The sequence below is a fragment of the Vidua macroura genome, chromosome 6, assembly GCF_024509145.1.
Source record: "Vidua macroura isolate BioBank_ID:100142 chromosome 6, ASM2450914v1, whole genome shotgun sequence".
Lineage (NCBI taxonomy): Eukaryota > Metazoa > Chordata > Aves > Passeriformes > Viduidae > Vidua > Vidua macroura.
Window position 1 is genome coordinate 54,848,986 of NC_071576.1, and position 25,805 is coordinate 54,874,790.

The 25,805-nt window shown below is 42.2% G+C and overlaps 1 protein-coding gene across 1 annotated transcript in view; it reads left to right on the forward strand.

Moving 5' to 3' along the window:
* ANO1 (anoctamin 1) overlaps nucleotides 1-25,805 on the forward strand; it is a 71,335-nt gene that overhangs the window by 20,097 nt on the left and 25,433 nt on the right. Inside the window, exons 2-10 of the mRNA XM_053980189.1 lie at nucleotides 10,083-10,261; nucleotides 12,844-13,170; nucleotides 15,507-15,605; nucleotides 16,603-16,754; nucleotides 18,016-18,070; nucleotides 20,521-20,572; nucleotides 23,116-23,181; nucleotides 23,678-23,733; nucleotides 25,215-25,256. Coding sequence (XP_053836164.1) covers nucleotides 10,083-10,261; nucleotides 12,844-13,170; nucleotides 15,507-15,605; nucleotides 16,603-16,754; nucleotides 18,016-18,070; nucleotides 20,521-20,572; nucleotides 23,116-23,181; nucleotides 23,678-23,733; nucleotides 25,215-25,256 — 1,028 coding nt within the window. The remainder of the gene's footprint in view (nucleotides 1-10,082; nucleotides 10,262-12,843; nucleotides 13,171-15,506; nucleotides 15,606-16,602; nucleotides 16,755-18,015; nucleotides 18,071-20,520; nucleotides 20,573-23,115; nucleotides 23,182-23,677; nucleotides 23,734-25,214; nucleotides 25,257-25,805) is intronic.

A 25,805-nucleotide genomic window follows, 5' to 3' on the forward strand; every position in this document is an offset into this window, starting at 1 on the left:
TTCAGACACAGATTTTTCTGCAAATGGCTGAATTTTGCTGCCTGGCTTCTTAAAGGTCTGGCTTGTTTAAAAGGTGGGCTGAGTCCTTTCTAAGAGCCTGATGGCTGATTAGTAAGTGTAAAGATTAGCAGAGAAAGCACTCGATGTTTTGTAGCCTAGGGAGGTCCCGATGGAGGCTCTGGGAATTGTTACATGGCTGGAGTGAGTGTGATGATGTCTTTCCCACTGGAGCATCATGTTCAGGGTGACAACCTGGGTCTGTAGGTATTTTCTCTGATGAGAACCAGCATTCCAAAAGCTTTGGGCAGAGTCAACTCATTCCTACATTTACACTTGCTCCAGTTTTCAGTACCATTTTAGCATCCAGCCTTTCACAAAACACAGTTTTGTGCTGTACCACTGTGGGGTGTTTATCAAGAAGACTTGGCTTTGTGCTCTGAAGTTCCCTTGCAGGATCTTGTTGGACTGCCTGGAGGTGAGCTGTGGTGGCATTTGCTGTCCTGCCTGTCTCTGGTCCCAAGGACAGGCAAAAACCAGCCTGCAAGGAGAAAAGGCATAAAGAACTCAAACTGTTGATCTGAGTTATAAATATTTCCTGAAGGAATACAGTTAAGAGATGAGAGTTTTCAGGGAAGAAGGGTTAGTTTCACCTAAATAAAAAATCGTCTTGAAATCAGGCATAGAAAACAAGTAGATACAGAAACATCACAAGTGTGTGTTGGCTCAGGGAGATGCTGTGGTGAGGTGCCCACCCCTCTGTCCATCCTTACCCTCCTGGAAAGGTGCCTTGATCCTAAATTGGGCTGGAGTCTGGCAGCATGAAAACAAAAATTTACCCCATCAAACATCTTTTTTTCACCCTCTGCAAGTGGTTCAAATATTTTAAATATTGTTTGTCCTTCAAACACAAAAAATACAGTATCATAATAAAAATTGTGCAATGTCATAATAAAAACCAGCAACTGCTACAGGGCACAGACATCCAAAAGGTCAGAAAAGCAAATGGGCCAAGGATGTTGCTAGCATTGTTATCTCAGTCAGATTTGAAATCAATCAGAACTACAATACCTTTGTTTTTATTAAGCTAGTTGTGCTCTCTTCCTTAAAAGTACCTATGTTGACATCATTACTGCAAGTCAGAACTTTCCTTTCTCTCCGTCAGCAATACATTTATTGCATGTTTAAAAGCAACCACTTCAAGATAATTTCCAAAGAGCTTGAATATTAAAAACCCCAAACCTAAAATTGTAGAGACTGTTCATGAGACTAGCTGACAAAAATGTGTTTTGTAAATTGGTTTAACAAACCCACCAGCATAGAGTATGTGCTATTAAAAAGCAATCAAGTTTGTAAATAGCCATTTACAGCATATTTTGAACAAGTTTATGGAATAACAGATACTGTCCTTTAGTGTATCCAAAACAATTCCTTTCCTAAACATATTGGTAAAACACAGGGCTTTTTTATTCATGCAGAGTATTGTTTTTCTAAGTGTTTCAGTACTTGAAGATAAGCAATATATTAAAGTTTAATTCCATTTTATTCTTTTGTTTAGGGGTTTTTAACACAGAATGGATAAACATTTACCAGAGAAATGAACAGCACATTTTCCTTTTTCAAAAAAAAAAAAAAAAAAAAAAAAAGAGAAGACAGAAAGTGAAATATTATGCTGCTAACCAAAACATAAAAAATCCACAATCAAAACTTGTCTTAGGCTCAAAAACTTAATCACACTTTAGGGGAAAATAAATTCCTTTCCTAAATTCTATGATGAAGCCTTGACCCTGCATAAATAACAAGGTTATGTCCTCAATGTCTTTCTCAGGAAATATGAAAACAAATAATGTTTTCTCTCTTTCTCTCTGTGTTGAGGTCTAATGCTTGCTCTTGAAAGGAGCTGCTCTTTCCTTTCTTACCCAAAATATCTTTGGGCAGCCCATCACTGACCATGTGCCTGTGATGAATTTTGGGCTCTTTCATGGTGGAACAGCTGCAGTTTGGGAATTTAAAGAAGATTTGGCTACAGAAAAGATATGCTGTTTGAAAATCTATAATTTCTAGTTTCACTTGTTTGGGCCATATTTTTGTGGTGCTCAGAGGTGTTTCCTCAGTGGAGGAGGATTAATTTCTAGTAGTAAGGAGAGAGTGCTGAGGGTTTGTCATGGGAAGAAAGATGCCCCTCTGGTGATGCTTGTGATCGTCTGGTGATGCTCTTTCTGGAAATGAATTCTCAAAGAACAATGAACAGAAAGATGGCAAAACAGGAGAATCCTATCTCACACTTTTGGAAATAAAATACTGGACTAGAGTTGCCCTGTATTATTTCTGTTTCCATTAGTGGTTTACATGGTCATCATAATTATAAAAAAAAAGTCTTTAAGGTCTTTCTTTTTTTTTTTTTTTAGGCCATTCCTTTGAGTTTGCCAAGATGTCCTTGTTTATATACAGGTTGAGCACAATCGTCTTTCAAAATAAGTCTGTCTTAGGTTCTTGTGATATGAACTCCTTGGGTTTGTTGTTTGTTTTTGGGGGGGGAGCAGTGTTAGCACCCACACCCTGACGTAGAAATCTGCCTCTTTAAGATCCACACCTTTGGGATGGAATCTGAGCTCCTTTTGGAAAAGTGCTGCTGCAGAACAAACAGGAACAAGTTAAGAATGAAACTGAGATATTTGGACAGAGATTTTGGCCCAGCTGCCTGTGAGCACCTGCAGCAACCACAGAGCCCTCCACGCTCTGCTTCTTTCCATTGTGCAGGTGACAGCAATTTCATGGCAATTGCCTCTTCTTTGTTTTGGGCAGGAAATGTGGATTGACCGGTGTACCTTTGGATAATCCAGCTTTATTAGTAAGCCTGTCCCCTGTTACAAAACCTACAGGGCAGCTGTTTATACTTAGACTGGATCTTGACTGCTCCTTTGATAGGTAGATGTATTAGATAATAAATATTGGTGAGCCTGGCTCAGCCCTGCTGTCCTTCCTTGCTGAGCCAAACTGCAAAGAATGTCCATCCTCAACTATTCCAAGTGTGCCTTTCACCTGGGGGCTGTCAAGAACCCTTACAAAGGCACTGGCCCACTCCTTCCCCTTGCTGGCCACAAAAGGAAGCTGTCTTTGCTGATCAGCTTTCTGCTCCAAGAATTCTGCCACTCTGGGAATCCTAAGCAGGAGTGTCCTGTGTTCCTGCAGCATCCCCTGGCATGGGGAGAGCTGCCTGGCTGGGACATGACATCCTCCCAGATCTCAGCTCTTTTCTAAAAACCAAGGAGCAGAGTGCCTGCTTGCATCAACACTTCTTAGTGCTTCTGCCTCTGGTGTGCCCCAGCTTGGTTCCTTAGGACTGGGGAACACAGGGAATGGCATTCCCATGGATAGACAGGAGTTAATGGAGCTTTTCCCATCTCTGATTGGCATTCCCTTGATCAGGGAGGGAGATTCTTCCAGCTGCTGGTTGGAAGCTGGGATCTCAGAGCCGGGATCTCAGCTGGATATCTCCCACCTGCATCACCCTTCCACATCAGCTCCGCCTGCCTGGGCACACCCAAAAAATCTATATAAATAAGGTGGAGCTCTGCCCTGTAAACCCCAGTGGCTGCCTCTCTCAGCTCAAATGTGGAAAAGCAACTCCTGAATGCAGTGCCTGTGGCCCAAACCCTCTTTATCAGGTGAGCAAAGCCTTCCAAGGCATCCATGACTAGGTTTATGCAGCCCAAACGTCCTCATGGCTTTGCATGGAAATGTAAACACCAGTGCAAATGTCTCAAGATTAGGACTTTAAATGGGAAACCTGAGGGATAAAGAGCACCTCTGCCAGTCAGCACATGTGCCATGGCCTCAGCCCCAGGCTGTAGTCCATGACTGAGATTTTAGAGTAAAACTGGTAAGTTTTGGATCCTCATTTCCATATGTTTGGTATAAAGAGCCTTTTGTTACAGCCCGGTAAAGGAAAATATACATCATATTTTAAATGTATCTAGATATCTTTTATATTTAGACTCTGGTGAGAGGATTCACAAAACATGGATTCAGTGGCTCTCCCATATCTGGTTTTGTTTTCACCATAACCTTGAGCATAGTTTTAGTGCTGATCTTCGTGCAATAGCAACAGAAGCAAATAATATTTTTCTGGTGCCTGGCAGAAAAAGAGTGCTTAACTTAGGTGTATTAGAAATATATCTGAAAACAGATTTACTTAATAGACCATTAAATAGTTGTTGGTAGTTGGGGAGAAAAAAGTGAAACTTGTCTTGGGATGGGACATGGCTTTATGTGTTTTTCATAAAATGTGAGATTTGACAGGGTCTAGAGAACCAGGCAGTAGTGTTATGGTAGAATTTGTATTTTCTGGTCATTTACGTGCTGTTGAAAATGCCATTTCAATCAAAATGTTCATTATCTTTAGAGGTTTTAGGTTGTTTTGCTCTTTGTTTTTACATTTCACAAGGCTTGTGTCAGATCAGACGTGTGTTCAAGCCCAGGACTGTATCCTGCAAATGGGGTAAATAAATATTTAAAAACAAAAATAGACAGGCATAAATAAAAAAATGATGTCATAGCTGTGTGTCCTTCTAATCTGCTTTGAATATGTTGCTGATAATAATAGATCAATAACTTTAAAGCTGCAGACAGCCTTCCAGGAAAGCTGCAGCCCCACTCCAGAGCCCCACCATTCTCAGTAGTGAGGAACAGAGCTAAGCCAGCTGATCATCCAAACAATCCTGCCAGGAGCTGAAGTTTTTCCATCTGTGTGACTCCCAAGCACTGGACACAAAGTGTCTGAATGGGCTCTGCCCTTCAGTGTGGGTTGTCAGCATCAGGCACACCAAGGTCATTCTGCTTTGGAAGTATTTTTCCTCTGCAAAGGAAACTGTCCATGAAACCCAGGATTTATTTCACTGTTTGAACTTTTTTTTTTTTTTTAAATGGACTGGGTCATAACATCATGCTTGATTCATTAAGGTAATAACCAGCACAGATGTAGGCTACAAGTTTTTAAATAAATGGAAAAGCAAAGGAGATGGGCAAGTTCCAAAGTATCCTACTTAGAGAAGATGAAAGAGGCATGGTTCACCTTTCTGCAGATGGAAGGGCGGGAGGTATCAACATGCCTGCATCTCTGAAAGGATGGACAGGAGGTATCAACATCCCTGAAAGGATGGGCAGGAGGTATCAACATCAAGTTTGCCCCAGGGGAGGTGGGCTCCCTTTTCCTGCCAGGTCTGTCAGTGGTACCAGGGAAACCTGCTACCCCTCCACCAGCAGCACAGCTCAGGGCAACATCTGGCTGCTCACAGCTGGAGGGGCAAGGGAGAATTTCCATCAAAATGTCCCTGATGCGGAGCTGATCAGTGCCTGATGTCAGGACTTTGAGCAGAACAGAAGTTTGGGATGTGTGCGGGTGTTCCTGGGAGAGCAGGGCAGCTCTGTTGGTCTGGGGCCAGTGCCTCGTAAACAGGTGTCAGCATCCCAAAAAAAGAACTGCCCTCCCTGCCAGCAGCGGGTATCCTCGCTGGCATTCCAGCCTGCTGGCTGGCATTCCGGGCACGGCTCCTCGGGCCGCAGGGATGACCCGCGGGTCAGAACGAGCCTGGCTGGGCTGACGCTCTGAGCCTGCCCGGCGCTTGCCTCTCCTTGCCCTGCCAGGGCTTTGGCCTCCAAATCTGACAGCCTTGGAGCATATCAGGAGGTGGGGGAAAGAAAAGGGGAAGAGATAGGAGAGTCACTTGTGAGGATGACGTTTTTTTCTTCTTAGGATTAACCTCTGACTTGGAATTTGGGAGATACAGGCAGTAGAGAACTGGGTGAGGATGTGCTGAAGGAGGATCCTTCTGCTAGGGGGCAATATGTAGTAAGCAAAACCCCACTAAAGGAGTTTTATCTCAATATCTTTTCTTTTCTTCAAGAAAAGAACTTAAATCCAACATTTATCCAATGTATTGCACAAGCTAACATTTTTTTTCTGTAAAAAGAGTCTACTATAAACAAATATTCAACATTTACTTGTAGGTTTTGTCTCTTTTACCATATGTATATATATGTATGTGTATGTGTGTGCATAACTTTCTTAATATGCTTCCTCGTTACCTACATGATTCTTAATTTTTCATTCTGAATTCTATCATAGTTTATATAAAGCAAAAAAGATAAGGACGTGGACATTTAAAAGCCTCAAATCACATGGTCTTGTAACTTTCCTGCTTCTTTCCCTTTTTAACTCAGAGGTCTTTGTGCCTTTTTTATGTTCTACCACTTTCTTAAACATACTCTCTAAAAGAGAAAGCAAGAGGAGACCAGGAAAAAAAAGAAAAAGAAAACAAGGGAAGGCAGTTTCAGTGACATTATTGGTTTCAGGTTGAGCAGGGAAATAGCTGTTCATTTGTTTAGAGGTACTCATGCTGACTTGATGATGCTTATTTTAGAACTAGAGCAGGGTGTTTCTTTAAGAGTTGCATTGTGTGAATGCAATTTTTAATGCATTTTAATGACAAAAATACTTTTTGCCAGGGAATATTCAGTGGCCATGCATGGCTATGACTATCATGTTAATGCTGATTGAATCATGGAGAAAATATATTGGTTTCTACAACAGGTTTTTGGTCCTGGTTCACCTGGTCATCAACATTCAGTGAGGAAGCATTGCCTGAATGAGGAAAGGTTACCGCACAGTGTGCCAAATTTCAGTGGTGGAAAAGTGATCCTTAATTAATTAGTGTTAATTTTTGCAAGATGAGGTTGGGAATTTTAACAGCTGGGGCTGAAATTTGAACAGAGGAGGAAGTGGTTTCGAGTTTGATGGATTTTTTTATTAGTTCAGTCTTGTTTTTCCCATATTGTTCAGAGTGGGAGACTCAAGCATGGGTTTGACTCTGTGCCCCAGAATATTAGGGGACTTCTGCTGACTCAGAATCCATGGGGTTTTGGGATTGGTTTTATGGCTGTGTTGAAATACATTGAGTGCTTCTTCAAGTCTTTGTTGTAGTGTTTTCTGCTTAATAAATAGAAGAGAGTGGGTTAGTCAGCATTAGAAGGCAGCAAAGCCAGCAGTTTTCACAATGCTCACCTCTTTCAGCTCCCAGCAAAGAGATAACAATGTCAGTCTAGCTGAATTGGGACATTATTGTTCTTTTCACTCCTCACCTTTTCTCTTCTATCTTGCCATAATAATTCTGAACATGAATTTATTTTGAGATTAAATCATTGTCCTTGTTTAATGTGATTAACATAAAATAGTCATGGTTTTAAATCTTTGAAATGCTCTACTCCATGTAAAAAAAAAGAGGTTTTGTGTTCTGCAAAGGCTTTCACCTCTGCCAAATCAGCACAAGGGAACTGCTTGTAATCCCTGGGTGTTTGTAATTACCAAAGTGGTTTGGATGGCTTTACTTAGGATTAAATCCTGACATCATCCTGAAGTGCAGAAATCAAACTTGTTGTAATTAAGATTGTATCAAGAAAGCTCTCACAGTTCACATATTTTCCAGTAGTCATAATAAACCAAAATTCTATGAATCATTGTCTACCTGAAGCACTTGTTCTTTCCTATATTGCCAGGCTACTGATGTGTAAACAGGAATGTAAATATCTCCTTGTGTTGGGGGCGGGGATTGTTTGAGCTTGCACAATGGTGCTGAATCATCTGAGCAGGTCTCCTTGATCCGTGCTGGGGCTTAACAAACTCTGCTTGGATGTGCACCTTCAGAGCACAGAGGGGCCGTTTGGGCTCAATGAAGCTTGTGATTTTCTCTTCTGAGCCTATCCTGTCCCAGTGCACTTTTCAGTTCACAGCTCCATTATTCAGATTCACAGTCATTAAAAGGTGCTTCTCTTCTAATACCCACTGAAAAATTCTGAAATAACTGGCTTTTACTTAGTATACGTGTGAAAAAGAGGGAAACTTTTACAGCACTTAATCCACTGTTTTTACAAAGTTGTTTCCAGCATCCTTCCAGATAAAAATGCAAGTTGTTGCAGTTATGAAGCTCCAAAAGTTGTATTATTTTATGAGTATTTTGCACCCACAGAATAAAGGCTTGAGTACACAGGATTCTGCAGCTGCCCACACTTGTTTCAATTCCCATTCTTCAGGGAGCCTGCCCATATGTGCCTGTGAGTGTTGGGAAAAAGAGAACATACACAGGTAGGGAATTGGTACAAACGTTCCAGCTGCTCCCATAAGCCAGCAGATTTCTGACTGCATCTCTGTATTACCCCCCAAAAAAGCTCCTTGAATTGTTACAAATTGCTGTTCAAGTGGCTCACTGAGTTTGGTGATGCTGCCCTGAGATCTCATGAGTGGTGTCTGTTCTGGGACAGTTTTTGGGGAGTGTTAGAGAAGAGCCAAGAGCAGCAGCCCAAATCTGCAAAGGTGTGGGTGTTACAGGCTGTGCACATGACCGTGTAGAGGGTGATTGCTGCCCAGGTGTTAGGATGATGTTAATGAGCACTGGTGTTCCTGGGAAAGCAGCTTGGGGCAGCAGACTGCCCAGAACTGAAATCAACATCCGCAAACTCATAGTGTTGGCAAGCTCCAGAGGAGCACAAATGCAAATTCCACAGAAGCATGGCTTTCATAACAGTAATGTTTACCTTTCTCTGGTAAGCTCAGGGCAGGTGCCAAGGCTTCGGTTGCATCCTCCTCCTCTGCCTGCTGCAGGTTGTTGTCCTTGCTGGCTCCTCCTGTTCCCAGGAAGAGCCTGATCAGAAATGTAGTGATTATTGCAATGTCCTCCCAACATTCAGATTGGGCCAGGTCTGGTCAAGCTCTGATCTTCTCCAGGGATGGATGGAGATTTATAGCTTCACTGGTTCCTTCCCCAGTGTGTGATCACTCTTGTTAGATAATTGAGATTTTTTTTTTTTTTTTAATGTTTGGTCGTAATTTCCCTCGTTGCAACTTGTGTCTGTAGCCTCTCATCCTTTTCTCATTCTTCACCTGTGAGAAGAATCTGGCTCTGCTGTGTCTGTACCTACTCAGTTGGTAGTTGAAGGCAGGAATGGGACCCCCATCATTTGCCTTCCCTCCTTTGGGCTGCATAAGTGGGGGACTTTTTTGAGTTTCCATTTTTCCAGCCTGTCAAGACCCCTTGAAGTGGCAGCCTTTCCCTCCAGTTTATCAAGCCTTCTCATCAGTTTCACATCATCTGCAAATTTGCTGGGGAGTGGGATTTTTTTTTGTCTCTTCCCTCAACATTATCCCTGAAGTTCAACCAGAGATAGACAGGGTAATTTGGTTTCATGTTTTTTGTTGTTTGGGAAAGCTAATTTAGCATCCATAAATTCTATAATTCTTGCTTTATCTTCACTCTTTAGACAAGCAAGACCTCCTCCTATGTGGCTTCAAAAAAAAAAAAAAAAAAAAGGTACAATGCTGCAGTATTTTATTTCCGTGTCAAAATTAATAAAATCTTGGAACACTTTGCCTTCTATTGCTTGCGTAAGTGCCCATATGCAAACACCAGTTTGCATTCTGTCACTTATCTGGTTGCTCAGTTTCTAGTGAAATTTTTTTATTAAATCCTTTAGCCTATCTATATACTTAAACAGGAAATGGAAACAGTTCTATGTCTTCATCAGAAGCAGGTTGAGATGGAGAAACCCCCAGATTTTCAGGACTACTTAAATAAGAGTGGTTCAGTAAATCAGATGCAGGACATAGGTACTTGAGGGGAAACCCTTGACTCAGTTTTTCATCATGAGCAAGTTAAAGGAGAAAATGCCTCCTGAAAAGGGAAAGGCACCATAGCACCTATCCTCACCAGCAGTTTTTCCCTTTCCCTCCCACTTTTTCCTTCTCCTGCCAAGAAATACAATCATTCCACGAGCCCACAGAGTAAAAACATCCTGAGATACCCATGCAGGAGAAAAGCTAACTGAGCTCTCTTCCTCTGGAGAAGGAGGAGACCCAGGTAGGGCTGAAGAGGGCTGAGGAAAGCTGAGAAGGGAGGAAGGGAGAAAGGGTGGGAGCCCTGTCCAAGGGCTCATTGGCAGAAGAGGGCAGGAACAGAATATGTTTCAGCTTTTGGGTGGCTCTGGGAGGAGCAAGTTGGGATTAAAGTGTCTTGATAAAATTGTTCCCTTCTCAGACACAGACAGCGAGTTTCATGGGGTGGATTTTCTGCCAGAAGATCTCAGTGAGGCTCCAGAGGAGACAGGAATGAGAGTGAACAAGAAGTACTCCTGTCTGCCTGCTGAGGAGAAGGGCATCCACATCATCAACATCCGAGCCATCGAGGACATTGGCTACGACCAGCACGAGAGCACGGTAAGTAACGGCCTGCTGGGTCACAACAGGCACGCTGCCCCTCAGCTTATTCCCCATCCTTTCCACTGCCTTTCAGGATGCTCTGAAATCCTCTCCCTCCGTTTTCCCAAGGTGCTGGGAAGGATTGTCAGCAGGCACAGTCCATGCTGATGTGGTGGGGGGTGTTCATGGATGTGTGAGAAAGGGAACCTGGTTTAACCTGTAGCATAAAAGGGGGCTGACTCTTCTCAGAGTAAGGAATCTGGCAATAAGGCTGTGCCAACCTTTACATCTCCTTGTCAGTGCAGAGAAGAACAGAAGAGAATGTCTAAAATTTCATGCAAAAGCCATTGTTAACATAGGAAACATTAAACTGATCTTCTCCAGCACACAATAGAAATTAGATTTCCAGTGTCATTAATTGCTCCTCAGTTAAATTCTTTAACACAGATTTTAAAGGAAGTTAGTAATATGAACACCAGGCATGATTACAATTTGGTTATGTAATTTGGACATAAAAAGAAGTTTATTAAGGTGGAGTGGGCTATACAACGGATTCACTGGGGAAAGAGGTACCAGAAAAAGCAACATGTGATTGATTGTACTTGTGCTTAAAATTAGGATGGAGCATGGAGGAATGGCTCTGTCAGGGTGTTAAAATCCTCCTGCTGTGGTGAAACTGAAATGCCTTTTCTCTGTCTCATTTCACAGCTGAAGAGACATGAGCTTTACATGGTCTAAGTCAATGCGTCTCAATTTAAGCACAGTAGCACTGCAAGAGAATATCTGGCTCATGAGTATATTTCAGCATTTATACCCCATCCTTAAAATAATCTGACCATTAATTTCTTTAAAACAGAAACAAGTTTTTTTGGCTGCTTGCTGTTTGCTGTGGTATATAGCTGTTCTCACATAAAAGTGAATTTGTTGAGGCTTTAGTAGCCACAGTGATGGCTCAGCCCAGTTTTCCAGAAACTGCTGTTTAATTAATTAATAAGATTAACATGTCTTTAAAACAAATTAAACACAATCCAGTTAGTTGCCATTTGTTAATATTTTGTTTCTGTAGAAATTTACTTAAGTGAGTTGCCTGCCACAAGCAGACTGTCAGCTTGCTTTAAAAAAAATGTTCTGAATTCACAGGTGTATGCCATTAGTCATAAAGCAATTGGAAAGTAATAGTTATTAATGGTCTTTTATATCAAAGTTATGCTTATGAATTAAATGAGAATATCTAGGTAGGTCATAAACATTAACAGATTGCCCTGAAGAGTTTGACATGGCTAAATAACCTCCCCTGTTTTCATGGAATGGGGAATAGAAGCAAGAGGACAATGAGTGAACTCCTCGGTGGCTCCAAATGCTGTACTATTTTATTATACATTTATTAACTTGGTGTAAAGAGTTTAGGGAAAAATGGGAAAGAGGGGTGAAATCCTAAAGGAGAGAGAAGCAGATAGCAAAGACTATCCAAAATAACTTACATTTAGTGTTTAATGTATGAAATAAGCAGGTGTGCACATCCCAAATAGATTTGAGCATTTTGCAACCGATGACCATTTACTCTCTTTTGGAGTACAATTCCTTTTCCCTCTCTGGAGGATGGACATTCTTCTATAAACCTAGGCGCCAGAAAAGTTCCCTGGTCACTGAAAAGCTACGCCTGTGTTGGGTATTTTTTATGAAAACAAATGCCAGTTACTAGTGAATTATCTTTTTTTTTTTTTTTTAATATTATGTGAATCTCCAAGGGTAGAATTGTGAATTATGCATGAGAACTGTTATAAAAGTAGAAATAAATTAATTGTTAGTACCTTTTGTTTGTTTGTTTGTTTGTTTGTTAGTTTCTACACTTGCCCTGTGCAGTTTTCAGATAAATGCTTGGAAATTAAATTGTGTTTTGAGTCATACCTTTCATGTATCTTGCAATACTTACCCAGCATTAACCCGGGCTGAGAATAAAGCCATTGCCACCATCAGATTGCATAGTGACATTGGTTTTATAAGTGGGAAAAAGAAGTGATGAACTCAATAAGCAGTGACCCCACTTCCCTGGCCACTTTCCATGGCGATTTTGGCCGTGCCGCAGGAGCAGCTGGCTCCCTTCAGTCTGTATCTAAGATGATCTCTTTCTCAGATTATATGGACTTGCAATGATAGATAAGAGAAGTGAGAAATGTTTCCACATGATATTAATCTATTTGTCAGAATTGCAGCATTGCAGATGTCATGGGTGGAAAAAGACAGACGATCTTAGTGGCGATTAACCCCCGAAGGAGAAAACCAAACCCAGCAAGTAGCTGACTTATGAACCAGTGTGCTGGTGATTAGATTAAATCTCAGTCATGCAATCTATTTATTTATGGCCAATAAAATCCCAGCTGGCTATCAGTAAAATTAAAGGTGTTAACTTGCAAAAATTTTTGGAGTAAGTAGCATGGGGATACTCCTCCCATCTGCTGGCTGTCTGGAGAGAGGGCATCGTGTGCTCCAGGCAAAAGGAGCCTTGAGAGGAGAGGATGGTCTGTCTGGTGCTTGTGTTGGGCTGTACATTCATTATCCTTCTCTCTTCTTCTCTCCACACCCTCATTCCCCACTTCCAGTTATTAAATTCCCTATCCAAAAACCCGGATGCTGACTGCAAATACGGGCTGTACTTCAGGGATGGCAAGAGGAAGGTGGACTACATCCTGGTTTACCACTACAAGAAGTCCTCGGCCGGGAAGACTCTGGCCAGGAGAGCTCAGCAGAACGATGCCAGTGTCCGAAGCACAAAGCAGGACCAGCCACTCCCCGGGAAGGGGGTGCAGCTGGAGATAGGGGACAGTGAGCCACACATGGATTACCACGAGGACGACAAGAGGTTCCGCAGGGAGGAGTATGAGGGCAACCTTGTGGAGGCTGGGCTGGAGCTGGAACGCGATGAAGATGTAAGGATCCATTTAAAAGGGTTAGAGAGGGTGACTGGTGGCCAGGTCCTGGGGGATGCTGAGCTGTCCCTATGAGCCTGGCTCTGATCAAGGTTGCACAAGCTCAGCTCTTGCAGGATTTGATTGCAGTTCTGGCAGTCAGTGCCATCCTCACCCACTGTTTTAGTTGGCTGCACAGGAGTGTGCCATGGTGTTGTAAATGCCCTGATGAGGTGAAGTTTCCTGACTTTTCTTGGCCAGGATTTGTGGCGCACTCACCATTGCAACATGGCTGTGTTGGGCTATCTGGAAGTGAGGCTTAACCTGCTCTAACACTAATCCCAGTTTGGTGGGTATACAGTATGCAATGGTTTGTATCCTCTTGTAATTCTACCTATGAGGGAAAAAAAAAAAAAAAAAAAAAACAGATACAGGCAGTGTCATCTTTATTCCTTAATATAGGCTTGAGGAGAATTAAATTAGTTCAGGAGGCTCTGATCCACGCTCCTGCTGGAGCACATGGGTCTTTGTTACAGTTTGCTCTTTCCATTCTTAGACATGAACAGTACAGCTTGTAACATCTTCCACCTGCACCCTGAAAACAGGATATTCTATTAAAAGCCCATTAGATCGTGTAAAAAATGATGTATGTGAAGTGCTGCCAGTGTGTGATTAGTAGAAATAGACACAGCAGTATTAATTTCAAAGAAAGCTGCTACAATTATCTGACCCAACCAATGTGCCCCAGACTCCTGAGAGAGAGGGAAAACATTTATGCTGGTTTTATTTACAGGATCTAAAAGTTGAGATAAACATTTCAACCTGGGAACAGACTGCAAAAAATAAATCTGTCACCTATTACTCACAAATTACAGACAGTTATATCTTTTATATATTACGTATATGTAGTATATATACTTAACATGGTACAATGCAAAAAAAAGCTCAAAACCTTTCTCCTCTCTGTCTAACAGTGAAAACCAGACTTTCTGTCCAGCTTGTGGGTTCCTGTAGCAAACAGGGAGCTTGCCTGTGCCAAGTCATAGATATTGAAATCCTTTGCCAGGTGGGAGGTTCCACCTGTGACATGTAATATGATTTCAAATTATGCAGAAGGGCTCAGGGGTCAAGCCAGGACACGGTAAAAGAGAGGGAACCCTGTCCTTTCAGTGCAAAACACCAAACCACATGAGATGAAAGTGTAGAGATGAAAGCAAGATTTGTGGATTTACATCAGCTTCCACAGCTAGCACATCCATGTAGGGGGAAAGATCTGCAATCACTTGGGCCTGAAAAGCCGCAAAGCTTCATTGGAGAGCTCACTGATCCCAAAAGAGCAAAGGCTTCTTAAACAGATGGTGTTTAATAAATCACTTAAGCTCTCTTCAATGAAATGGCTGGATGGTCACACACAAAGAGTTGTGGTGAGTGGCTCAATGTCCACAAATAATTGATTAAAACAAGGCCAGGTTGGACAGGGCTTGGGGCAGCCTGGCCTGTCCATGGCAGGAGTGTTGGAACTGGATGACCCCTGAGCTCCGTTCCAACCCAAACCATTCCATGGTCCTCTGAGTAACCAGTTTCTAGAAAGCCAGTGAGAATACAGCTGTGTGAAAGCTAGTTATTGTAATAACTGAGTAGGTGCAGCAGCAGGATTAGAAAGATTAATTGAATTTCATTTCTCTTCTGTTTGCTGAACACCTCCTAGTTGGGTATCATTTGTCCAGTGCCTTTGGAATGGCTGCTCCAGGGGGAGCAAACATGGGTGTATGTGGGAGTGCCAGGAGCAAACATCCATGTCCAGCCCTCTAGAACTGGGCTGCAGGCAAGCCACTCATATTGCCATTAACTTCTGTCCTCCTTTTGCTTTGTTTGGTGGAATTTTCCTACTGGTTTTCCCAACTATGATGCTTTAATGGAGATATTCACATTTGATTCTGAGTCTGCTCCTCTGAGGTATAAGCAGCAGGGACCCTCTCAGCCCCAGCAATTAAAACACACTCACCAAATCACACCATTTTGGCTGGATGCCTCTGCTTCAAATGTAACTGGCTCAGCCTGTATTTATGTCCACAGTCATTAGCTTTTATTTCCCAAACAGTTTTTATCTGTTTAACCTTTTGGTAATTGCTCTGGGAGACAATAGCATTTTTTTAGTCATGTTCTGTAGCAGCTCAGCACAGTGAGGTGTTTGTCCTGTTATTAGAAACCAACTCTCTCAAACAAGTGAGATTTATCATGTTGGCCCTAATGGACTGTTTGTTCCTTAAATATGCATGAATCACAAGGGGTAATGTATTTAACTTCCTCTCATCAGTAACATTTTCCCCTGTTTTTTTTTTTTTTTTTTTTTTAAGACCAAAATCCATGGGATTGGATTTGTAAAAATACATGCACCGTGGAATGTATTGTGTCGAGAGGCAGAATTCCTTAAGCTCAAGATGCCCACAAAAAAGGTGAGTCTTGATTTTCTTGTTTTCCTCATGAAGGCATAGTTTAAACATGTTTAAACAGGCATGTTTAAACATTCCTCTCAGAGCACCTTATAAATGTGGGCTTCTCTTTCCATGAGCATTTTCAAAACAATTAACTGATGTGCATCAGAAACAAAAGTCACAAACATACTTGCTTGGGGCAGCAGAGGGAAATAGTAGAAGGCAGAATGGAAATCAAGAATTTCTGGCTGCTACCACTGTCTGTACATGATGAGAGTGATTTCATCCTCATTATGTTTTAAAATAAGAGGTTTCAATTGATGGTGAAATTTCTGTGTGCGTTTTGGACATTTTTTCTCACCTGAAGACTGCTAAAACTGAACACAAGGATAAGAATTTTTCTCTCTGGGTTTAGTGATTATTCATACACACAGTCAGTCATGTTTGCAGGAGCTGGGGCCACTCAACCACAAAATAAATTACCTTTCAGAATATTTGAAATATCATTAAAGGAATGACAGTATATTTTCATCAATTCTAAATCACCTGTGATAGATAGATAGCTACCTGCTCAGTGAGCACAGCTCAGAGATGGATTAATATTTAAACACAGACTAAATGCAGGTCCCAGACTGCACAGAGAAGTCCATAATGGAGCCAGAGACAGTCTCCAAGCCCAGTATCATTTATTACAACACTAAAACCACACTTTTGGTTTGGATTTCATATTAATCCCCATTATTGCCTCACTTACCAGGGATTTTAATCAGAAGCACAATTAGATAAAAAAGTCTATTGTGATCCTGTGGTACCCTAACCCTTGGTTTGACTTTCCCATCCCTTTCTTTCTGGATGATTTAAAGAATGTAAACTACATTCCTCGATAGTTTATTGTGATATATTTATCTAATTGCTGGTTGATTCCTTACAGTTCACTCTGACCTATGGATAACCAAAAAGCAGTAAAGTTTTACTGCTTGTTGTTTTTTTTTTTTTTTTTTTCTCTTTGCCCCCTCAGATGTATCAGATCAACCAGACCCACGGCCTCCTGAAAAAGATTAATTCTGTGATTCAAAAAATAACAGAGCCCATCCAGCCCAAAGTAGCAGAACACAAACCTCAGACAGTGAAGCGCCTCTCCTACCCCTTCTCCAGAGAGAAGCAGCACTTGTAAGTGAAAGCCTTCCCTGAATATCCATGTCCACAGATTCCAGCCTCTCTGACAGCAGCTTAGGCACCAGAGGGTGAATGGGAACATGAACACCAACACTTTGGTGGGCATTGCTGCAAAGAATATTTCCATTTTGCAATAAATTTACTTTTGGGGGGGATTTTTTTGGCTTGCTGTTGAGGAATGAGTCTCTGCAGAGAAATCTCTGTGTGTTTTAGCTGCTCTTGTGGCACATAATGTGCATCTGTATAACTGCACACTTCACCTGTTAGGCTGCCAAAAGGGAATTTATGATGTGATTTATAACTGTCTCTACTCCACATTAAATAAAATGCTTAGTAAAACTTGTAGCCAGAGATGTGGGTTGATAAATTTCAGAATAATTTCATATATCTGGTGTGGGCAGCTGACACAGGTAGTGCCAACCAGGCCTTGCCTTTGAAGTGCTGTGAAGTCAGAGGTGGCTTTGCCATCAATCCCAGATCAGCAAGAACAGCTGTAAATATGGGTGTAGGGAAAGAATCACGAGGTAGAGCCCAGCCAAAGCTTCCCCTGCCCTGGATTGCTCTGCTGCTGCTCTTCCCTGGCCAGCATCCCAGAGGAGTCGCTTTGAAGGCCGTGTTTATGGATGTGCCAGCTGGAACAAGCAGCAGTCCTAGGGCAGGATCTCTTCCCTGCACCCCCAGGGCCTTGAGTGTTCCATCCAGAGATGCAGAGCACTGATGGGCTTGGGCCAGGCAATGTGTGTGACATCTTGGCCTGTCCTTGGGCTTGCAGGAAATGTCTTTGTGTGTTTGCGGAGTGTAGGGTGTTCCTGGAGCTTCAGGGAAGGTCCAAAATATGCTCCTGAGTGTAGGCATGGATGGGCCTCACACTGTTTGCAGGTGGCTTTTCCAAGGACATCACCTGGGTCTCTGCTGCATGAGGGAGGAACCAGAGGCCTCACAGGGAAAATTAAAGATTATGAGGGGAAATTCAAGGCCAGCAGTGGTCAGGGATTCAACTTAAATGAACGTCAACACTCTTTTGTACTGAAACACCTATAAAGACATAAAACCAGTAAAATGTATAAGCAGCCTCTTTAAATTGTGGGAGTTGGGTTGGACTTGCTTTTTAACAGGGTTTCTACAAGCTGTTCTTTAATTTGAGCTCTGAGAGATCCCCAGGAGAAATGAAAATATTGAAGGGGTCAACAAGAACAGGAAATTACTGATTTTTTTTTTTTTTGACCTAATGGGCTTCCTTCTAATCTTTTAACAGATTTGATTTGTCTGACAAAGATTCCTTCTTCGACAGTAAAACCAGAAGCACTATAGTAAGTACTGCCTATAAATAATTTATGGTGGATATTGTCTCAGTTGTGGTGTTAACAGCTTTAGTGCAATGCCTGTTCAAGCTTATCTTTTTTAACCAAGTGCCAAGGATCTCCTGTGCCATCAGGTACTGAAATTATAAATAATTCCAGATTTAGTACTGAGTAGTCTTTGATGCTAACAGGTTTCTGCATTTTGGAAAATAATTTGGATCTTCTTTCTAGTTCATGGGTAATTTTCTTAGTAGAGATATCACCAGCTGGGAATGTTTAGATTTCTGCCCACCAGCTCATTCTGCCCATCAGCTGCTTGCACCCACGAGGTGTTTAACTTTTTGTAACTATATACATTGTTCTTTTTGCAAAATGCTGCTAAATATCCTGAGACAAATTCCAACAAAACAGCCAGGTATTTGCAGGGGATATTATTTATAGTTTTTTGGGGGAAATTCTCTGTAATGGTTGTATTGAAAGTGTTGAGGTTGATGGCTTTTATCTGACTTACAAAAGATAAAATAGAGTTGAGGAAGAAGGTGTAGCCTCATCTATAGCCACCAAAGGAGGAATTGAAAGGCCAGCTCATGTGACATCCAGGGCAGCTGGAAGGGGCCATGCCAAGCAGCCCTGGCTGCAGCACATTTCAGAGGATAACAGGGACTCTTTGCCCCATTCCACTGCTCCTAACTGGTGCCTTGGAATGTGACTGCCAGCATGCTTTTATCTTATATTTAACTTCAGCCTTTTGGGATGCCAAGTGGTTTCCAAAAGAGCTTATATTCCAATCATAGCTGCCTTTCATTGCTGTGGTGATAAGGGGTGTAAAATATCCAACTTCTCTTTCCTGCTCTGAAATTCCAGCTTATTCCACAGTGTAGCTCCCCACGAGCCTGAAGGACAGGGGTTTGATGTGAGCACTGGTTATAGGGGCAAGGTGAGCTGGACCAGGGGAGGGAGATGCATGAGCACAGAAATGGGGAAGAAAAAGACAAATATTGATTTGGTTTATTTGCAAATAAAACATTTAACTTGAGATTTGGGAGGGGGTGTGGAAGCCTGGCTTTTGTCTGTAGGCTTTCTTTTATATGTCCAAATGTATAGGGAAAAAAAATCTTAAGTACAAGGAACTCAACAAATGAAGAGTTCAAATTCATGACAGGCTGAGCAAGGCAGCAAGACAAAATGGCTCTATGGGACAAGAGGGTGAGCAAGACTGACTGGAAAATGGACTGAAGCAGGAGCTCAGAACAGAGGCTGAGAGGAAAAGGAGGGACAAGAGTTTTTTAGACGACTGAAGGAACACTGGGAGTATAAGAATAATGCTGGTGCTGTGCTGCTTTGTGTGAAATCCCTGCAAACCACCCAGAAATGAAGAACATATTGAATGTTTCCCAACATCATTTTATTCTGTGTGCATTGCTGTTTGTATTCTTCTTTCTTAAAGCTCTCCCCTGCCTTTCTCAAATGTATTTTTGAACCACAGTGCAAATATTGACCCTTCCACCTACTGCAAAATGAACAGGAATCTAGTCACTACCCATGAGTCTTTGATGAATAGAAACTAAGCCAAAGACCTTTTAGTTATTAAAAAAGAAAATAAAAAAAATATATTATATAACTGGAAATCTCTCTGTGACAGCCCTTTAATTCACCAGGGTTACGAGACTACAGACTTGTATGTAGACTTGGGACGAGCTGTGGGACTTGCCCCGGATGCCCTCACTTGCTTCCTCCAGTGAATTGGGCAAGAGTCAAGTTAGCACATGGATTAGGGAGCTGGGAAACAGTCCCCAGCTCCCCAGAGAGGCCAGGCAGTGGGCAGGAGGTGCCTTTGCTCCAGGTGTCCCTGTGCTGCCTGCTTGCCCTGCCAGAGAGCATCGCTGCACTGGAGCGGCCAAAAGCTGAACCTCGCGGGCAGTCTGCTGAGCTGTGCAAAGGTTACTCGACAATAAATGCAATAAATCCCAAAATAAATACATCTGTTTTGCCACCGAGGTCAGGCAGACTCAGAGATGTTAAGGTCAGCCTGTGTTAGTCCAGTTTGATAAACGGCTGCGTGCTGTGTACACGCCGTGAGCCCGGAGCTCTGCGCAGCTCCTTGGGATGATGCCTGTCTGTGCTCTTGGAGGCCAGGGAAGAGCTGCTCCAGGTGGAAGAACACCCCTGAGCTCTGATCGATGGCTAACATGAGCAAAAATTGGATTTCTGATATGCCAGGGGGTAGATGTAACCCTGTTTGCCCCCACCAGTTCTCCTGGTAGCTGACTATTTAGCTAAGCTTTTCTCTCCCGTACAGAGAGCTCTGAGCCCCGCTCTCCTGAGCACCATGACTTTTATTAAAGAGTGATGACTTCATCCATATCTTGGTTTGGCCAATATTTGAGCTGTACACAAAAAGATTGTGCTTTTCACTGGCGGTGTCTGAAGTAACCCTGTCTTTTCTTTTGCTTCTGTAGGTTTATGAAATACTGAAAAGAACAACCTGTACCAAAGCAAAATATAGCATGGGTAAGGAACTTTATTTAGCTTTAGGATCAATATCTTTTTCAGGTATTGAGAATAATTTTATATTGTAAATAGCTGTGGAGTTTAGGTTTTCCCCCTGCTCTCTAATTTGATGTATGTGGATGTAATTGTTTTATTTGGAAATCTGATTCAATTTATGCAGCTGTTTGACATTTTCTCAAATGTGAATTTATAGATTAAACTCTAAATTAAATGGTAAGTGAGCATGTAGCCCCTGCAGATGTGACTTAGGATGGATGGTGACATAAACCAGCAGATGAGATGTGCTCTGTGTTCTACACTCCCTGAAATGGATTGAGGGTATTTCTGTGAAATCCAATACCTGCAGTGAAAGTCTGTGACTTGGCCCATTTTGTTCAAGCAGGAGCCCCACATTTTATAGTGGGATGGTTTTCCAGTGACTTGAAGGGAATGGTCTTGACTGGTGATTGTCCTGAGTGGAACTGAGATGAGCCCCCTGGAGCTGCCAGGGGCCAAGGCTTGCACTGGAACTGGGCACCTCAGCCCTCAGAGCAGGTGCTGCAAGTCAGGGGATGTGAAGTTTGTACTACCACAACCAAGAGTTTTAGGATTTCAACCCTAGGGTTTGTGCTGTAAGAATTAAACTCATAATAAAGATGAATTGCAAATCAGGCCACCTTAAAGTTTTGTTGGCAGCTGATCCTGCTCAGCTGTTATATACTTTATTTTATACATGATACACAGATACACACTTGACTGTGGGACCAAAGTTAACAAATAGTTAATGGTAAATCCAAACAAATAAGGTGGAAGGTTGAATTCCCAAACAACGTGAGAAAAGTGCATAAACATGGAAGAAAATGTTTGGTAAATTTTGAAATCTGTTACGGCATGTATTTGCCTACAAGAAGTTCAATAAAACAATAGGAACTTGAATTACAGGTAGTTCTGTTCAATATTGACCCATCAGCTGCTCAGAAAGACATCAAATAATAGAAGAACAATTACGCCACAAATTATTTCCATGCTTTGACTTTTGTGTTGAAGTAACAACATACAATGCACAATTGTTGACTCCTAATATACACTAAAATTTGGTGTCCAGCCAGTATTAACAGAAGTGCTGTTCTCTGTAGCATGGGAAATTCAAATTATTCTGTGACTTTCGAGACCCTTTTCGAGTCTGGTGCTGGATCATTTTCACTGGAAATTACATCTTTGGGCTCTTGAAAGGTGAAGGTCACACAGCTCTGTTTGAATTCTTGCCTTGGAGTTGGTTTCTCAGTTGATTTTTTTTTTTTTTTTTTTTTTTTTTTTTTTTTTTTTTTTTTTTTTTTTTAATGTCCAGAAAGGGGGAAGCACAGTAGGGATTAGTTGAATAGGGAGGACACTCATGTATGGTAGAGTGTTAGGATTCCTGGATGGTTCTTCTACCTGAAACTGACAAGGCCACACAATATTGCTGATAAAAATGCCATCGGGCCAGCCCAGCATAACTCAATCAGCTCCTTTGTGTTCCACTGCTGGAATGCTGGGTTACAACCCAGCAGAGGTGGCAAACAGATTTAAACAAACACAGATAATGCTGCAGCACTGCTGCCCAGGAGGAAAAAAGCAGCTGCCCAGGGGAACACTGCAGCCTTTGTTACTTATTTGGAAAATTTTGTGAAAATGTGAATCTGGCTTCACTGTTAAATCCAGATCTGTAGTAGAAGGGGACTATGTAGCTCTTCTCACAGCCCTAGAAAAATAATTTATCTGCTCACCAGTTGTTTCTGCCAGGAGTGTGGAAACATTTGCAGACAATTCATAGACCTGTATAATCTTAAAAAGGGCTTTGAAAATTAATGATACTGCAAGATACTGAGCACTCCTGGAGCTGCTCCTCCAGCAGGTGATTAGTATCTCAAAAATGTTAATGAACTTGAACAATCCTCATTTCAAGAGCAATCAAAAATTACTCTACAGTGAGCTGGTTCCTGGTTCATAGTCACTGTTCCTTCACACCCAGTCCCACACTCTTTTCGTAGCCAATGAGCTGATGGGCAGCATGGAGCACACCAGAACACCTGATTTTCCTTTTCTTAAGTCTTTTCAAATCCTCCCCAATGCCAGTGGCCAGATTTATAATCTTTTTTTTTCAGTTGACATTAATCACCGTTGCCCTGCACAATGACAAGTGCTTGACTTAGCTCTGACTCAACATCCGAAACTGATTCATTCCATCCCCAAATGTATGTTCATGGGGCAACATGATGCCTCCAGACGTGGTGAACAGAATTGGAAGTAGCTCTATTAAAGCCAGCAGCTGCAGGAGGAAAGAACATTAGGGAATTAATAACCTACAGCCCTCCAAAGGCCCAGGTCCAGCCACCTTTGGGGATGGTGCAGTGCTCCTCCAAACTTCCACATCAACTCCTCCCTCTGGCCCCCAGTTAAGGAGCAACACCACCCCTGGGAAAGGCAGGACTCCTCCCAGTCCCTTGTGCCATAGACATTTAATAGATGAAGCACTAATTGCTTTCAGCCTCATGCATGTCACTAATAAACGGCTGTGTAAACAGGGAAAGGAGAGGGAAGAAAGAAGGAAACTGCCCTTTTAAATAAAAGACGAAAATGTGGTAAATATGGTAAGTATTACACCAAGGTCTTCGCAAAGGCTTTCCCTACAATTTCTCTGATCAGTCTGAAACCTGAATTCAAAACTTTGCGTGGATGATGCGTGTGGATGTGGGTTTCCCTATGCCAGCAATTCCAGCCATATTCTCCTTGTGATCCAGCCTTCTGCTACACTTTCAAATCTTCAGGCTTGCCCTTAAATCAAACTGACTTTTCAGAAAATGTAATTTATCTTAATGACTAATTCCAAGTCACTGGCTTCTAATTCTTGATTCTCAAATATATATGACTTCCTCTTGCTCTCTTCAGTTTTCCATTTCATAAAATGAGTCATGTATAATAACCTATATGATTAAAAATGAAACTACATGGGAAGGAATAAGATGGCAGCAAAATCATTATCTGATCAAATGGCTGTTATTTTGAGGGAAATCTCCTGGAAGGATGATGAAGTGAGGCTGTCTAACCTTGAAATTATAAATAACTGTTATGTCTTTATTTTTCAAGGGATCACCAGTCTGCTTGCCAATGGAGTTTACAGTGCTGCATATCCTCTGCATGACGTAAGTGATCTCACAATATATTTTACACATCTGCTGTCTGTCACCAAGGAATCCCTCATGTGTGACATGTTGGTGGCATCATCCCAAACATGACTGACTTTCTTCTCACTTGTGTCATGACTGCAGTAACTTCTGCATGTTGTTTCCATCCCTCTGCTCGCTTTTAAGGAGTTCCCCACCTCGGTTCTACATCCGATGATCATAAATTTGAATGTAACATTAGAAGAGTTGTTACAGTGTTTTTGCAAATGAAATTCTTCTGTTGTTTCCTGACCTTCTGCCCCCAAGATCTCTGGCACCAGTGTCAGGAAACACATTTATTCCCAGGGCACCAAGTAGCTGGTTCCCTTGGCCACATCTCCCTGTGGAGGTATCAGTAGCTGTGTGTCCGTGCAACCAGGAAAAACCATAAGCAAGGATCTGATGTCACATATTCCATGGGGCTGGATGTGACTGCAGACCTTCCTGCTGATGAAATCTGCTTCTGAACAGCTCAGTGAGATGTCAAGAGTGTGTCCAGCTGTGGTGCTCATCGAGAGGGTCAGTGAGAGCTCGGGAATTCTGGTGGCACTCAAGACAAGCTAGGGACCCCCATCCTGTCAGAGGTGCACAGAGCTGGGTGCTGCTGTCCTTCTGATTTAGAGGTTCAGGGTGCAACTAGAAATGACAAACACATGCTCTTAGCCTGCAGAAACGCTTGGCAGATGTCACAGGGACTGGCTGTCACACTGCTCATGCCTGAGCTGAGTGTGAGTGTCCAAGGGCTGTGGAACCCAGTGCTGGTTTTCTGGCCCGGGATTTGAGGGTGAAGTGTGTCTTCCTGGTTTTCTGCTCTCCACACTCACACTGGTTTTACATGGAACTGTGAGAGCTTTATCTTGGAGCACCCAAGAGCAGAGCAGCCTCTCTGTCTGCCTGATGTTTGTCATATATGTCAGGACTCTCAAACTACAGCAGTGCTGTGTAGAAATGGAGAAACTAAGGTTAAATAAACTTCTCTTCCTGTTCTTGCCTCTCATCTTTGGACAGCTGCTGATAGTCTTGCATAGAAGTTATTTATTGTCTTAGTTTGCTCAAAAAATAGCTCCAAATTAAAACCTCAAATCTAATCAGCTCTGAGTGTTTGGAGAGTCTGGAGAGGGAGCAGCTCTCTCAGCTGGTTCCTTCTCTTTCCAGTGGACTGAGCTGAACCCCAAATACCATGGCAATACCGCATCCTTTCCCCTGACATTTTTAGGCCACCTTTATCACTTATTCATTCCTTTTCCCCCCATGATAGACGCTATTGCTCTTTCCTAATGTGCCCGACGACAGAAGACAAAGTGTGCCATGACAAATGGGCTCCTAAAATACAGCATTATTTTACAGATTGCTTTTTCTGGTTTTGATGCATTAAGTGAGTGGGAGACGTGGGTATGCAGGATGCAGAGCAGTTCTTGGCACAACCCGCTGGATGACGCAGATTTTCTCTCTCTTTAAAGGGTGACTATGAAGGTGAAAACGTGGAGCCCAATGACAGAAAAGTAAGTTGATGCACAGAGGGGTCTAACATATTCACAAAAATCCCAGCCTGAAGAGTCACCTGTTGGAATCTGGATGTTTTTGCCAAAATCCCACAGAAAATGCTGTAAAAAGGCACTAAATGCCAAGCAGTTTAAGAAAAAAAAGTGCTTTGCAGCATTTAAATTTGCCCAGATGTGGAATGTAGTGTGGATATGTATGAAATAGCCAGCTCAGTAATGATACATTTCATGCCACATTGGTAACAATATTGACATATGTTCAGATAATGTCATTTCAGGCCAGCTCTGATGAGAGAATGCTCAGTCATATTCTGCTATCTGTATTGGGCATAAATCCTGCTTCATTCTGCGGCATGAGGATCAGAACTGGAGGAGCGAGAGGCAGAGGTAGTTTATGCACATAAGCATAAAAATGATTAGGAAATATAGATATTGAAATTTTTTTAGGAATAAGAGGTCCTCAGCAATGTTTTAATGTATGCTCTGCAGCCAGAAGCTGTCCTGTGGGTGTACATGGAGGCATTGCATCACTTTTTGCTGAAGTTAATA